At 44.8% G+C, this 14,740-nt stretch overlaps 2 protein-coding genes and 1 long non-coding RNA gene across 12 annotated transcripts; 1 reads left to right on the top strand and 2 right to left on the bottom strand.

Annotated features, from left to right (window-relative positions):
* Window positions 1-5,319: 5,319 nt before the first annotated feature.
* On the bottom strand, window positions 5,320-10,186 carry LOC135339436 (uncharacterized). 8 transcript variants are annotated; one of them, XR_010395998.1, is made up of 4 exons: window positions 9,548-9,691; window positions 8,995-9,459; window positions 8,835-8,896; window positions 5,320-8,587 (listed from the first exon to the last, which is right to left on the bottom strand). It is a non-coding gene; the product is annotated as an uncharacterized LOC135339436 (long non-coding RNA). The 8 variants fall into 8 exon arrangements; XR_010395997.1 differs by having other exon boundaries at window positions 5,320-8,896; window positions 8,995-9,094; window positions 9,292-9,459; XR_010395994.1 differs by having other exon boundaries at window positions 8,835-9,459.
* Window positions 10,187-10,296: 110 nt separating this feature from the next.
* Window positions 10,297-12,093, top strand: LOC135339422 (TRAF-type zinc finger domain-containing protein 1-like). Of its 2 annotated transcripts, none has more exons than XM_064535516.1 (8): window positions 10,297-10,414; window positions 10,464-10,656; window positions 10,716-10,862; window positions 10,910-11,006; window positions 11,063-11,583; window positions 11,644-11,727; window positions 11,777-11,854; window positions 11,908-12,093. In XM_064535516.1, exons 1-8 carry the CDS (start codon window positions 10,383-10,385, stop codon window positions 11,941-11,943), a joined length of 1,188 nt encoding a protein of 395 aa, XP_064391586.1. In that variant the 5' UTR covers window positions 10,297-10,382; the 3' UTR covers window positions 11,944-12,093. The 2 variants fall into 2 exon arrangements, with proteins under 2 accessions (XP_064391586.1, XP_064391585.1); XM_064535515.1 differs by having other exon boundaries at window positions 11,774-11,854.
* LOC135339416 (hydroxyproline dehydrogenase-like) lies at window positions 11,970-14,703 on the bottom strand. 2 transcript variants are annotated; one of them, XM_064535505.1, is made up of 9 exons: window positions 14,428-14,703; window positions 13,652-14,062; window positions 13,486-13,608; window positions 13,379-13,440; window positions 13,241-13,316; window positions 12,943-13,182; window positions 12,622-12,893; window positions 12,481-12,569; window positions 11,970-12,259 (listed from the first exon to the last, which is right to left on the bottom strand). In XM_064535505.1, the coding sequence occupies exons 1-9, from the start codon at window positions 14,599-14,601 to the stop codon at window positions 12,084-12,086; spliced, it is 1,623 nt and encodes a 540-aa protein (XP_064391575.1). In that variant the 5' UTR covers window positions 14,602-14,703; the 3' UTR covers window positions 11,970-12,083. The 2 variants fall into 2 exon arrangements, with proteins under 2 accessions (XP_064391575.1, XP_064391576.1); XM_064535506.1 differs by having other exon boundaries at window positions 13,718-14,062.
* Between the last annotated feature and the right edge of the window lie 37 nt (window positions 14,704-14,740).

Raw genomic sequence — 14,740 nt, 5'->3', positions numbered from 1 at the left:
TAGAACCTGTGCCAGGACATGTGGCATGCTCGGTATGATCGGGTCATGACAACGTAGCTATTCTGCCTCATTCCTGTCCAATCACCAGTAAGTGTCATTGCGCCCCCACTGGGCAGTATTGCTCTGTTCCGATTTCTAAATCCCATGCCTTCAGGGCTACCGATACCGCAACGCGATGGCAGGATCCCAAAAGCAAGGAATCTAGAAATCGAACAGAGGCTATACTGTCAAGTTTTCCCAAAGGTAAGGATCGCTCAAGACGCTTGACTTGCTGATCATACAACAGGTCAACAGGGTCACAGCTAGTCCCTAAGGCAGGGCCTAGCACAGGCTCTACATCACCCTGAGGCATGATCCCAACTGTACAAAGCTCTAATCAGTACTAACCTAGATACAAACCTAGATACAAAGATAATGGGCCACCTGCCATGCACACAAGCTCAAAGTTATTTTATAATTAACCTTACCCACTGGAATAGTCAATGGAGGTCTCCTCCTGTTCAAGTGGCAGGATGATGGAGTGGTTGGTTGGTCCATTCTATGTGGTACTCCCTCCGTTGCACATGAAGAGAGAGAGAGAGGGACAGAATAGTCACCCATACACCACACAGCTACAAGCATAAGCACAGCATACACTCGTACCACCCTAATTACTGTACTGGTGTACAGAACAAGGTAAACAGTAAACAGTTAGGTATCATGTCTCAGAACAATATAAATCCTGTGCCAGGACATGTGGCATGCTCGGTACGATCGGGTCATGACAACGTAGCTATTCTGTTTCATTCCTGTCCAATCACCCCCCCACTGGGCAGTATTGCTCTGTTCCGATTTCTAAATCCCCTGCCTTCAGGGCTACCGATACCGCAACGCGATGGCAGGATCCCAAAAGCAAGGAATCTAGAAATCAAACAGAGGCTATACTGTCAAGTTTTCCCAAAGGTAAGGATCGCTCAAGACGCTCGACTTGCTGATCATACAACAGGTCAACAGGGTCACAGCTAGTCCCTAAGGCAGGGCCTAGCACAGGCTCTACATCACCCTGAGGCATGATCCCAACTGTATAAAGCTCTAATCAGTACTAACCTAGATACAAAGATAATGGGCCACCTGCCATGCACACAAGCTCAAAGTTATTTTATAATTAACCTTACCCACTGGAATAGGTAGCACTCAATGGAGGTCTCCTCCTGTTCAAGTGGCAGGATGATGGAGTGGTTGGTTGGTCCATTCTATGGTGGTACTCCCTCCGTTGCACATGAAGAGAGAGAGAGAGGGATAGAATAGTCACCCATACACCACACAGCTACAAGCATAAGCACAGCATACACTCGTACCACCCTAATTACTGTACACCCCTAGAGAGTACAGAACAAGGTAAACAAGGTAAACAGTAAACAGTTAGGTATCATGTCTCAGAACAATATAAAACCTGTGCCAGGACATGTGGCATGCTCGGTACGATCGGGTCATGACAACGTAGCTAATCTGCTTCATTCCTGTCCAATCACCAGTAAGTGTCATTGCGCCCCCACTGGGCAGTATTGCTCTGTTCCGATTTCTAAATCCCCTGCCTTCAGGGCTACCGATACCGCAACGCGATGGCAGGATCCCAAAAGCAAGGAATCTAGAAATCGAACAGAGGCTATACTGTCAAGTTTTCCCAAAGGTAAGGATCGCTCAAGACGCTCGACTTGCTGATCATACAACAGGTCAACAGGGTCACAGCTAGTCCCTAAGGCAGGGCCTAGCACAGGCTCTACATCACCCTGAGGCATGATCCCAACTGTACAAAGCTCTAATCAGTACTAACATAGATACAAAGATAATGGGCCACCTGCCATTATTTTATAATTAACACACAGTAACTTACCCACTGGAATAGGTAGGAGGTCTCCTCCTGTTCAAGTGGCAGGATGATGGAGTGGTTGGTTGGTCCATTCTATGGTGGTACTACCTCCGTTGCACATGAAGAGAGAGAGAGGGATAGAATAGTCACCCATACACCACACAGCTACAAGCATAAGCACTCGTACCACCCTAATCACTGTACACCCCTAGAGAGTACAGAACAAGGTAAACAGTGAACAGTTAGGTATCATGTCTCAGAACAACATAGAACCTGTGCCAGGACATGTGGCATGCTCGGTACGATCGGGTCATGACAACGTAGCTATCCTGTATCATTCCTGTCCAATCACCAGTAAGTGTCATTGCACCCCCACTGGGCAGTATTGCTCTGTTCCGATTTCTAAATCCCATGCCTTCAGGGCTACCGATACTGCAACGCGATGGCAGGATCCCAAAAGCAAGGAATCTAGAAATCGAACAGAGGCTATACTGTCAAGTTTTCCCAAAGGTAAGGATCGCTCAAGACGCTCGACTTGCTGATCATACAACAGGTCAACAGGATCACAGCTAGTCCCTAAGGCAGGGCCTAGCACAGGCTCTACATCACCCTGAGGCAAGCTCTAATCAGTACTAACCTAGATACAAAGCCACCTGCCATGCACACAAGCTCAAAGTTATTTTATAATTAACACACAGTAACTTACCCACTGGAATAGGTAGCACTCAATGGAGGTCTCCTCCTGTTCAAGTGGCAGGAGTGGTTGGTTGGTCCATTCTATGGTGGTACTCCCTCCGTTGCACATGAAGAGAGAGAGAGAGAGGGATAGAATAGTCACCCATACACCACACAGCTACAAGCATAAGCACAGCATACACCCTAATTACTGTACACCCCTAGAGAGTACAGAACAAGGTAAACAGTGAACAGTTAGGTATCATGTCTCAGAACAACATAGAATCTGTGCCAGGACATGTGGCATGCTCGGTACGATCGGGTCATGACAACGTAGCTATTCTGCATCATTCCTGTCCAATCACCAGTAAGTGTCATTGCGCCCCCACTGGGCAGTATTGCTCTGTTCCGATTTCTAAATCCCATGCCTTCAGGGCTACCGATACCGCAACGCGATGGCAGGATCCCAAAAGCAAGGAATCTAGAAATCGAACAGGCTATACTGTCAAGTTTTCCCAAAGGTAAGGATCGCTCAAGACGCTCGACTTGCTGATCATACAACAGGTCAACAGGGTCACAGCTAGTCCCTAAGGCAGGGCCTAGCACAGGCTCTACATTACTCTGAGGCATGATCCCAACTGTACAAAGCTCTAATCAGTACTAACCTAGATACAAAGATAATGGGCCACCTGCCATGCACACAAGCTCAAAGTTATTTTATAATTAACACACAGTAACTTACCCACTGGAATAGGTAGGAGGTCTCCTCCTGTTCAAGTGGCAGGATGATGGAGTGGTTGGTTGGTCCATTCTATGGTGGTACTCCCTCCGTTGCACATGAAGAGAGAGAGAGGGATAGAATAGTCACCCATACACCACACAGCATACACTCGCCTTGGTGGTTGTACCACCCTAATTACTGTACACCCCTAGAGAGTACAGAACAAGGTAAACAGTAAACAGTTAGGTATCATGTCTCAGAACAACATAGAACCTGTGCCAGGACATGTGGCATGCTCGGTACGATCGGGTCATGACAACGTAGCTATTCTGCCTCATTCCTGTCCAATCACCATTAAGTATCATTGCGCCCCCACTGGGCAGTATTGCTCTGTTCCGATTTCTAAATCCCATGCCTTCAGGGCTACCGATACCGCAACGCGATGGCAGAATCCCAAAAACAAGGAATCTAGAAATCGAACAGAGGCTATACTGTCAAGTTTTCCCAAAGGTAAGGATCGCTCAAGACGCTCGACTTGCTGATCATACAACAGGTCAACAGAGTCACAGCTAGTCCCTAAGGCAGGGCCTAGCACAGGCTCTACATCACCCTGAGGCATGATCCCAACTGTACAACGCTCTAATCAGTACTAACCTAGATACAAAGATAATCCATGCACACAAGCTCAAAGCTATTTAATAATAATATTAACACACAGTAACTTACCCACTGGAATAGGTAGCACTCTCTCCTCTTGTTCAAGTGGCAGGATGATGGAGTGGTTGGTTGGTCCATTGTATGGTGGTACTCCCTCCGTTGCAGAGAGAGGGATAGAGTAGCCATCATGCTGCCATACACGTACACAGCTACAAGCATATTTAAAGCGCAGCACTCATAGTAAGTGGGCGGGGCTATTCTTTGGGACAAAGGGCGACTCATTCATGAGACTACTATATCATATGCAGGCATGCATGTGGGACAAAGGACGACTCATTCATGAGACTACTATCATGCAGGCATGCATGATTCCGCTATAATTAATGATTAATTAATGGCAAAATTATTTTTATTATATTAATGGCAAAAATGCAGTTAGGTGTCTATTATTGTGTGTCAGTCTCTTAGTTGTCCTGCGAGTGTCCATAATTATTCAATCCATGGGCAAGGGAGGGCAGCAAATTGTATCATGATCGTAATAAAAAGGCGTATTACATGGTATAGTAGAGTCTGTCCCGGGTGGTGTGCTGTCCTAGCTGGTAGTTGTAGTGTTGGTTAGTTGGTGATGCTGGCTCTTAGTAGAACTTGCTGCTCCCTCCGACTAGGTGTGGGGATAAAGACACGGATGATGTGTGATGTGTGTACTGTACACAAAAACACAGCATGTACGACACAATGCATGAGTGGGGGTGTGGTCAAGAGGGTTACCATGTATGGGGGTGTGACCACATATCAGTACAGTGAGTGGGGGTGTGGCCCCATATATACAGGATGTGCAGGTACAATGTGTGGATAGAGGTGTGGTCTGCACTGATAATAATGAAGTGATTCCGTATGACCAGGTGAAAAACATAAAACAACCAAACCGACAATAATTATACTAGACTATAGAATGAACTAAGAATGAACTAAGAATAAGCTTAGCCTGCGTAAGCAAGTTGGAGGAAGAAGCTGAGCAGAACAGAAACCGATCCAAACAGTGGCATACATTAATTTAGTGTAATAATTATACAGAATAACTTCTCCTGCATTGGTCCATCAGAGCAGTGGAGCCATCATCAGATCATTGCCACCATGGGAGTCCTCTCTATACAAACTTACAACACACTTCACACTTCATGTAATAAAAATGGAAGACACTCCCACGCACCATGCAAAGCTATGGTTTCCTGGCATTGAAATGTGAACAACTATACAACATTTCTCGAGGGCTCAAATAATGAACTTTCCCGCTACACAGTAGTAGAGGTCAATGCATAAGTGGAGTTAACTACCTAATGCTGGTACAATAATAAAATACAATTTCTTAAGCCAAGAGTAGAAGAAATGTTTTAAACTGGCTAGTGATTGAAGGCAATTGCATCTGACCCATTACTGATAATGTTACGAAATGTACAAGCAACAGAATATTCGTACATGATACAGTAACTGGACCTTTGGTGTCTATTATTGTGTGTCAGTCTCTTAGTTGTCCTGCGAGTGTCCATAATTATTCAATCCATTGGCGAGGGAGGGCAGCAAATTGTATCATGATCGTAATACAAAGGCGTATTACATGGGTATAGTAGAGTCTGTCCCGGGTGGTGTGCTGTCCTAGCTGGTAGTAGGTAGGTCTTGTAGAGTGTTGGTTAGTGGGTGATGCTGGCTCTTAGTAGAACTTGCTGCTCCCTCCGACTAGGTGTGGGGATAAAGACACGGATGATGTGTGTACTGTACACAAAAACACAGCATAGGATTGGGGTGTGGTCAAGAGGGTTACCATGTATGGGGGTGTGACCACATATCAGTACAGTGAGTGGGGGTGTGGCCCCATATATACAGGATGTGCAGGTACAATGTGTGGATAGAGGTGTGGTCTGCACTGTATAAAAATTAATGAAGTGATTCCGTATGACCAGGTGAAAAACATAAAACAACCAAACCGACAATAATACTAGACTATAGAATGAACTAAGAATGAACTAATTAAGAATAAGCTTAGCCTGCGTAAGCAAGTTGGAGGAAGAAGCTGAGCAGAACAGAAACCGATCCAAACAGTGGCATACATTAATTTAGTGTAATAATTATACAGAATAACTTCTCCTGCATTGGTCCATCAGAGCAGTGGAGCCATCATCAGATCATTGCCACCATGGGAGTCCTCTCTGTATAAACTTACAACACACTTCACACTTCATGTAATATAAATGGAAGACACTCCCACGCACCATGCAAAGCTATGGTTTCCTGGCATTGAAATGAGAACAACTATACAACATTTCTCGAGGGCTCAAATAATGAACTTTCCCGCTACACAGTAGTAGAGGTCAATGCATAAGTAGAGTTAACTACCTAATGCTGGTACAATAATAAAATACAATTTCTTAAGCCAAGAGTAGAAGAAATGTTTTAAACTGGCTAGTGATTGAAGGCAATTGCATCTGACCCAAAACAGAGAAGATCATCTAAGTACCGTACAATAATTATTAGACTATACCTTGTGTGGCCGACTCCCTGTTTAGAGTAGCCTTTCCTGTCAGAAAATCACATACACTGCCTGCATTGAGTGATGAAGAAAGGGGAGCTACTCTACAGTCAATTACTGATAATGTTACGAAATGTACAAGCAACAGAATATTCGTACATGATACAGTAACTGGCCCTTTGGTGTCTATTATTGTGTGTCAGTCTCCTGCGAGTGTCCATAATTATTCAATCCATGGGCGAGGGAGGGCAGCAAATTGTATCATGATCGTTAATACAAAGGCGTATTACATGGTATAGTAGAGTCTGTCCCGGGTGGTGTGCTGTCCTAGCTGGTAGTAGGTAGGTTTTGTAGTGTTGGTTAGTTGGTGATGCTGGCTCTTAGTAGAACTTGCTGTCCCTCCGACTAGGTGTGGGGATAAAGACACGGATGATGTGTGTACTGTACACAAAAACACAGCATGTACGACACAATGCATGGGTTGGGGTGTGGTCAAGAGGGTTACCATGTATGGGGGTGTGACCACATATCAGTACAGTGAGTGGGGGTGTGGCCCCATATATACAGGATGTGCAGGTACAATGTGTGGATAGAGGTGTGGTCTGCACTGTATAAAAATTAATGAAGTGATTCCGTATGACCAGGTGAAAAACATAAAACAACCAAACCGACAATAATACTAGACTATAGAATGAACTAAGAATAAACTAATTAAGAATAAGCTTAGCCTGCCGTAAGCAAGTTGGAGGAAGAAGCTGAGCAGAACAGAAACCGATCCAAACAGTGGCATACATTAATTTAGTGTAATAATTATACAGAATAACTTCTCCTGCATTGGTCCATCAGAGCAGTGGAGCCATCATCAGATCATTGCCACCATGGGAGTCCTCTCTGTATAAACTTACAACACACTTCACACTTCATGTAATATAAATGGAAGACACTCCCACGCACCATGCAAAGCTATGGTTTCCTGGCATTGAAATGAGAACAACTATACAACATTTCTCGAGGGCTCAAATAATGAACTTTCCCGCTACACAGTAGTAGAGGTCAATGCATAAGTGGAGTTAACTACCTAATGCTGGTACAATAATAAAATACAATTTCTTAAGCCAAGAGTAGAAGAAATGTTTTAAACTGGCTAGTGATTGAAGGCAATTGCATCTGACCCAAAACAGAGAAGATCATCTAAGTACCGTACAATAATTATTAGACTATACCTTGTGTGGCCGACTCCCTGTTTAGAGTAGCCTTTCCTGTCAGAAAATCACATACACTGCCTGCATTGAGTGATGAAGAAAGGGGAGCTACTCTACAGTCAATTACTGATAATGTTACGAAATGTACAAGCAACAGAATATTCGTACATGATACAGTAACTGGCCCTTTGGTGTCTATTATTGTGTGTCAGTCTCCTGCGAGTGTCCATAATTATTCAATCCATGGGCGAGGGAGGGCAGCAAATTGTATCATGATCGTTAATACAAAGGCGTATTACATGGTATAGTAGAGTCTGTCCCGGGTGGTGTGCTGTCCTAGCTGGTAGTAGGTAGGTTTTGTAGTGTTGGTTAGTTGGTGATGCTGGCTCTTAGTAGAACTTGCTGTCCCTCCGACTAGGTGTGGGGATAAAGACACGGATGATGTGTGTACTGTACACAAAAACACAGCATGTACGACACAATGCATGGGTTGGGGTGTGGTCAAGAGGGTTACCATGTATGGGGGTGTGACCACATATCAGTACAGTGAGTGGGGGTGTGGCCCCATATATACAGGATGTGCAGGTACAATGTGTGGATAGAGGTGTGGTCTGCACTGTATAAAAATTAATGAAGTGATTCCGTATGACCAGGTGAAAAACATAAAACAACCAAACCGACAATAATACTAGACTATAGAATGAACTAAGAATAAACTAATTAAGAATAAGCTTAGCCTGCCGTAAGCAAGTTGGAGGAAGAAGCTGAGCAGAACAGAAACCGATCCAAACAGTGGCATACATTAATTTAGTGTAATAATTATACAGAATAACTTCTCCTGCATTGGTCCATCAGAGCAGTGGAGCCATCATCAGATCATTGCCACCATGTTTCTGTACAAACTTACAACACACTTCACACTTCATGTAATATAAATGGAAGACACTCCCACGCACCACCTGGCATTGAAATGTGAACAACTATACAACATTTCTCGAGGGCTCAAATAACGAAATTTCCTGCTACACAGTAGTAGAGGTCAATGCATAAGTGGAGTTAACTACCTAATGCTGGTACAATAATAAAATACAATTTCTTAAGCCAAGAGTAAAAGAAATGTTTTAACTGGCTAGTGATTCAAGGCAATTGCATCTGACCCAAAACAGAGAGATCATCTAGTACTGTACAATAATTATTAGATTATACCTTGTGTGGCCGACTCCCTCTGTTTAGAGTAGCCTTTCCTGTCAGAAAATCACATACACTGCCTGCAGATTGAGTGATGAAGAAAGGGGAGCTCAAGATACTACTCTAGAGTCAATTACAGATAATGCTACGAAATGTACAAGCAACAGAATATTCATACATGATACAGTAACTGGCTCTCAGAGGTAGATCCACTCGCCAATAACAGATCATCTCCTCCTCGATCAGAAAGCCAGCATTCTATGTTGCGGCCTGGAAGGCTAAGAATCATAGCACCATCCATACATCCATATAAAGTCAGTACTCAATGAATCATTACAATATTAAATACAGCAGATAATTATATAGTAATGTAACTAATGGCTTGGAGATCTATATAATCCTGTGCTCATTAAAGGGGCTGAATACCAGAGGAAGTAACAGATAGTACACTACATCACATAATTATTATACTGACCCTTTCCTGTCGTATCTTATCTTGTAGTGCTCTTATATATACGTACGTCAGCAGCCATTCAGTGATAAAAATTAAGAGTGAGGCGTCCCCCATAAAAGATGAAATGACAATAAAACTATGAGAGTGATTGAATGCTGAATCCTGTGCTGTGCAGCGTTGAGTAGTTATCTGTGAGTAAGACACGAGAGAACAATATAAGGACAGTATACACAGAGCTAGATCTACTTTAACACAACTATTAATATCCAACTACCACCTTGCAAAAGTGACCGAGGTACAAGGAGACAGCCAGCAGGGTACACCTCGTCTTGCTCTATCTCTCTTTGTCTCGTGGCTGCAAATGACATGTGCTCTATCATTACATATGCTCTATTGTGACATGCGTGACAACTAACTATATTCATTTGTGTAGGCAGCCATAGGCAGCCAAGATATGTCAATTCAACACGATTTTACAACATAAAGACAAAATAAGTTCTGAATAAATATAGTACTGACCTAGTATAATGCTGATGGCAAGCCTGTAGAGACAGGTTACCAATTATATAACTAACAACATTTGTTGCATGGGCACTTAATTAAAGTGGAAGGTGCAGGGAGCGTCAGAATCAAAATTGCTAAGGAAGTGTTGCCAGAGGAGATTCTTCAATTTTGCTTTGATAGAGCTGCTCCTGAGGTTAATGTCTAGTGGTGGCAGGTTATTCCATAATCTTGGGAGACGATTGTAGTAGAAATGTCTGGACGTGTTCATACGCGAGTACTTGTGGCTTAGTCTGAGGATCTGGTGTAGCCTGCAGTTGGTTTGATATAATCCGAAATGTTGTATCTTGGAGTTCTGTTTTTGTAAGAGTTTATGTAGAACATAATGTCTGCCAGTTCTTGATGATGAACAAGGGCCTACACTGTATACGCACGCCATGGAGGGCTAGCTTCACAAAAATAAAAATAAAAAAAAAATTCACAGCACAGCAGCCCCACCCATCTTTAGAGACTGAGTGGGTGTTGAGACCTCGCAGACAACCTAGGCCACTAGTGCTAATAGTGGGCGGGGCTGCTGGATTGTACACAAGATCATCATCGACATCAGAGACATGGCCAAGATCAAGAGGATGTGTTCCAACTGGTAGGTTGTCCACTTTTTGTTTCTCTCTCATTCTCTCCCTCCCTTCTAGTCGAGGTGAAATTCCAATAGAGACATTTGACCTTCACGAGGCACGCTGTAGGAAGTATTGCAAGTATTGTAGCGAGTGTGGTGAGACTGTACCTTTATCTGAGCTGTCTGCTCATGAGTCTGAGGCCCACATACCGAAGAGCTGCCCTCAGTGTAATGCCAGTGTTCATCCATCACAGACAGAAGCTCATAAGGTGAGCCTGCCATTATTTTAGAATAATAGGGAAACTCCCCTTATTGCTGTTGTGTGCAGGAGGTGTGTCCACAAGCGCTGGTGGTGTGCAAGTATTGTGAGCTAGAGAAGCCACGGAGATATCTCCCCGATCATCTAGACGCTTGTGGGAGTAGGACTCAGGAATGTGACCTTTGCACCCTCAGAGTACAGCTCCGAGACATGGAGGTGTGCTTAGTGTGTCATCAATAGCTATTGTGTAAGTGTTGTCATAGGAACACCAAACCATCAAATGTGGTCATCTGAGGGCCGAGCCAAACCTTGACCCTCACACCCTGGAGCACCTGACCTTTGACTCCCATACCACCTGTGGCGAGTGCTCATACTGTGTGACCTCGTCACTTTGTAATCTATAATCTCCTGTACAGGGTCCACTATGCAGGAGGATGAGGCATTAGCTCTTAGGTTACAAGAGGAGGAACACCGCCCTCACAGGACCCCCCACAGTCCCCCTCACAGGACCCCACACACAGATGTAGAGTTGGCCAGATTGCTTCAAGATGAAGAGGTACGGAGAGACAAAATGTTCGGGAGAGATCTTGAGTTGGCACAGCAACTTCAGCAAGAGGAGGGGACACACTCCACACAGCCACATTACACACAACCACCAGTTGGGAGGGACAGAATGTTCGGGAGAGATCTTGAGTTGGCACAGCAACTTCAGCAAGAGGAGGAGACACACTCCACACAGCCACATTACACACAACCACCAGTTGGGAGGGACAGAATGTTCGGGAGAGATCGTGAGTTGCAATTGGCACAGCATCTCCAAGAGGAGGGGACACACTCCACACAACCACCACTTGCTGGGCCACCTTCAGTGGAGGAAGGTCTACCATGTCAGTTCTGTTATCAGCTCTTCCCTTCACAAACACTTACATTGCATCAGGTGAGTGGCTCAGTTTCTTGCAGCATGGGTATATACTATGTGTGTGTGTGTGTGGTGCAGAACTCTTGCTGTGACTCAGTGGAGAGGAAAAGTGTGCCCACAGCTGCTGCTGATGATGACAGACCACAGGCTGCTAGTTATGAGGTGTCTGTGTTGTGTGTGTATTGTTATCAATGTGAATATGACTCAGCAGGAGGAGGGGATTGAGGAGAAGCTTCCTTGTGAGAGTTGTGGGCAACTATTCTCATTCTCCACTCTACACAGACACCAGGTAAACTGTACTGTGCATGTGGTATACAGTCTGTCATGCTTATACATGTACAGGTGGCCTGCTCCCTACACCCACCCACCCAACAGTGACTCTAACCCAAGTGTAGTTGGCAGGAGAATCAACAGACACTAATATATAGATATGAACACAACCACTAACTGTAGTAGCTGTAGTGATTATTGTTTGACTGTTTTGGTTAGATTGTGCTACTTAAAAAAGACATTCATTTTTACTCGAAAGGGTTCATTCTTCTCAAGAGTTCAGTTCTGACAAGTGCTTGTTCCTCTGCTGCACTTACACTGTTCATAAGAGAGCTGTTCTCATGAGCTCTCCTCACCAGATATGGTAGGACCTCCATGACAGGGCCATAGGGCACATACTTGTATGCTTGGTATCCAGCTTGCCCTGCAGCCATAAAACATAAACACAAGTTAGTATATAGCTAGCATCTTAGGACACAACACACATGAATGCTGTACATAGTGCCAGCTTTTAATTGACAATGTCAAGAATGCATTTAGTAGAGGGCCGAGATCTATCTATCACATGGTACGCTTAAATCAAAGTTCCGACAAGACATATCCATTAACACACAAAGGCTACAGAGCAACTTAGTGTGCACACACCGAGTGGTAGAGTGAGGTGGTCGCACATGCCTAGTAACTGCCCAAATACCACTTGTCTTGTGAATGGATTCAGCCCAACTTCAGACATGCTACACAGGAAAGAGGGAATGAAACAGTGGCCATTGTAATAAGTGCACACACCATGTAAGGGCATGCTGAATACTTCGCTTGTTATGAGAGGCCACCATAATATGAGCAGTTCCTTGTCCAGCTCTCTGTATGCACAGTCTAAGCAGTGAGTTGTAGCACGTATCAGTGGCAGCTTTGTCAGGCCAGATGGGATCAGGATAGCCCTCCATTGCTGCTTTGCTCCGCTCTTGAGATAAGTATGCTCCACGAACCAATTTGACACCATAAGAGAAACCAGACAAGTCAGAGAGGGCAAGATCACACAGGAGACTCCTCTCAGCATCCTGAAAGTGCACTATTAATCCACCTACCACCACACAAACTGTGGTTTACCTTGAGATAACACTGCTGAGTATTGTAGACCACTGTCTCAGCCCCAACATTGTAACTGGGCATTAGGATATTGACCACAATGTGTCTAATAGCAGGTTGAAAGTATGTCTGCTCTGCATCCACCATTAGTCCTACCCCACATTCTCCAGCAGTCTCTGCTAGTTCTCTGGCCCTATCCACCATACGCTTCATCTGGTCCACCTCCTCTTCATTCAGCACGCACAGCACAGCCTGTAACTCCTACACACACACACACACACACACACTAATCTAGGAGCTAACAGAGCAAATCAAATACCTCACTACCTCTCAGGAGGCGATGTAACGATCGCGATGGCTGAAACCGATTCAGCCACTCATGGTACGAGATGGCCCTGTGAGTGGTATGTGGTGTGTGTGTGTGGGTGGTGTGTGGGTGGTGTGTGGGTGTACATACCCAGAACGATCACTGTCTAGTTCCTCAAACAAGAGCTCCACTTCACAGTCAGACAGAGATACCTACAACAGATTAATAGGTGACATTACTATATGAGCAGCACTCACTCCCAACTCTCTTAGTCCCTTCTGTAATGAGCTGACACTTATCTGACCACACAGGACATTGTGTGTACCAGCCAATCTCCTAAACACTCCCTCAACACCTCGAACAGCTTGACTCAAACGCAACTGTAGAAGACATAAAACAAGAGTTTAATGGGGTCAACATTACCAGAAACTCTACACGTCCAAGACCAGTGAGCTTGATGGCAGCAAATGGTCGCCCATGTTCTGTCACCTCTGCTGCGGTCCTTATACAGCTCAGAAAGTTCCTCTTGTTATCATCACAATGTGTCTCATCCACAAACATGTATGTACGCGCACTTGCCTCCATTGTAGTATCTCTACTGACTGGCTGATACTGACCAGCAGCCAATGAGCGGGTTTCCATGACGACAGTGTCAGGTACATCCTCCTCAACAGCATAGTCTAGAATAGAATGAACTCCAGATTTAGAGAGGCTATCCACACAAGGTCTCAGGGTGGTAAGAGAGGCTCCTCCCACAAACTGCCCATACACTGTCTTATGCATGGTCCATTCAAACAGCCTGCGCCCCAACACTGTCTCACCCCACACCAGCAACTGTACATGTACACATGGTGGGGTACATGATGGTACACACTGGCATACTATGGTGGGTACACATGGGGGTACACACTGGCGTACTATGGTGGGTACACATGGGGGTACACACTGGCATACTATGGTGGGTACAGATGGGGGTACACACTGGCGTACTATGGTGGGTACAGATGGGGGTACACACTGGCGTACTATGATGGGTACACATGGGGGTACACACTGGCATACTATGGTGGGTACACATGGGGGTACACACTGGCATACTATGGTGGGTACACATGGGGGTACACACTGGCATACTATGGTGGGTACAGATGGGGGTACACACTGGCATACTATGGTGGGTACATGGTGGGTGCACTGACCTTGTTACTGTGCCGGACAAGGCTCTTAAATCCAAACATTTTGTAGAGTAAATAGTGTCTTAACAATTCAGAGAAGCTCTTGAGACAATATGCTTTCTTGGTGTCTGAGAAGTCCACTGTTGGATGAGACCTCTCTACAGACCTCCATCTCAGCCCCCTCATTGCTCTCCTCATAGCTGCGCCCTAGCTCGCTATGCATGTACTATTATAATTAATTATGTAGCTTGTAAACAAACAGTAAATACAAATATCGCTACGTTAGAGACAAATCGGTAGAGAAGGGTTTCCATCTTACAAGGAGGCGGAGTAGAGG

The sequence above is a fragment of the Halichondria panicea genome, chromosome 8 (assembly GCF_963675165.1).
Source record: "Halichondria panicea chromosome 8, odHalPani1.1, whole genome shotgun sequence".
Taxonomy (NCBI): domain Eukaryota; kingdom Metazoa; phylum Porifera; class Demospongiae; order Suberitida; family Halichondriidae; genus Halichondria; species Halichondria panicea.
Note: the sequence above shows the minus strand (reverse complement) of the source record. Positions and strands in the feature narration are given on the sequence as shown.

What these genes read in the sequence shown, in the direction of transcription:
- LOC135339422 (XM_064535515.1), top strand. Translation starts at nt 10,383, where the DNA reads ATGGCCAAGATCAAGAGGATGTGTTCCAACTG. An exon ending in TACAGCTCCGAGACATGGAG is followed by an intron (nt 10,863 to 10,909) that starts GTGTGCTTAGTG and finishes GTGTTGTCATAG; the next exon opens with GAACACCAAACCATCAAATG. An exon ending in CCACTCTACACAGACACCAG is followed by an intron (nt 11,855 to 11,907) that starts GTAAACTGTACT and finishes ATACATGTACAG; the next exon opens with GTGGCCTGCTCCCTACACCC.
- LOC135339416 (XM_064535505.1), bottom strand. Translation starts at nt 14,601, where the DNA reads ATGAGGAGAGCAATGAGGGGGCTGAGATGGAGGTCTGTAGAGAGGTCT. An exon ending in GCCTCCTGAGAGGTAGTGAG is followed by an intron (nt 13,183 to 13,240) that starts GTATTTGATTTG and finishes GTGTGTGTGTAG; the next exon opens with GAGTTACAGGCTGTGCTGTG. An exon ending in CTCAGCAGTGTTATCTCAAG is followed by an intron (nt 12,894 to 12,942) that starts GTAAACCACAGT and finishes GTGCACTTTCAG; the next exon opens with GATGCTGAGAGGAGTCTCCT.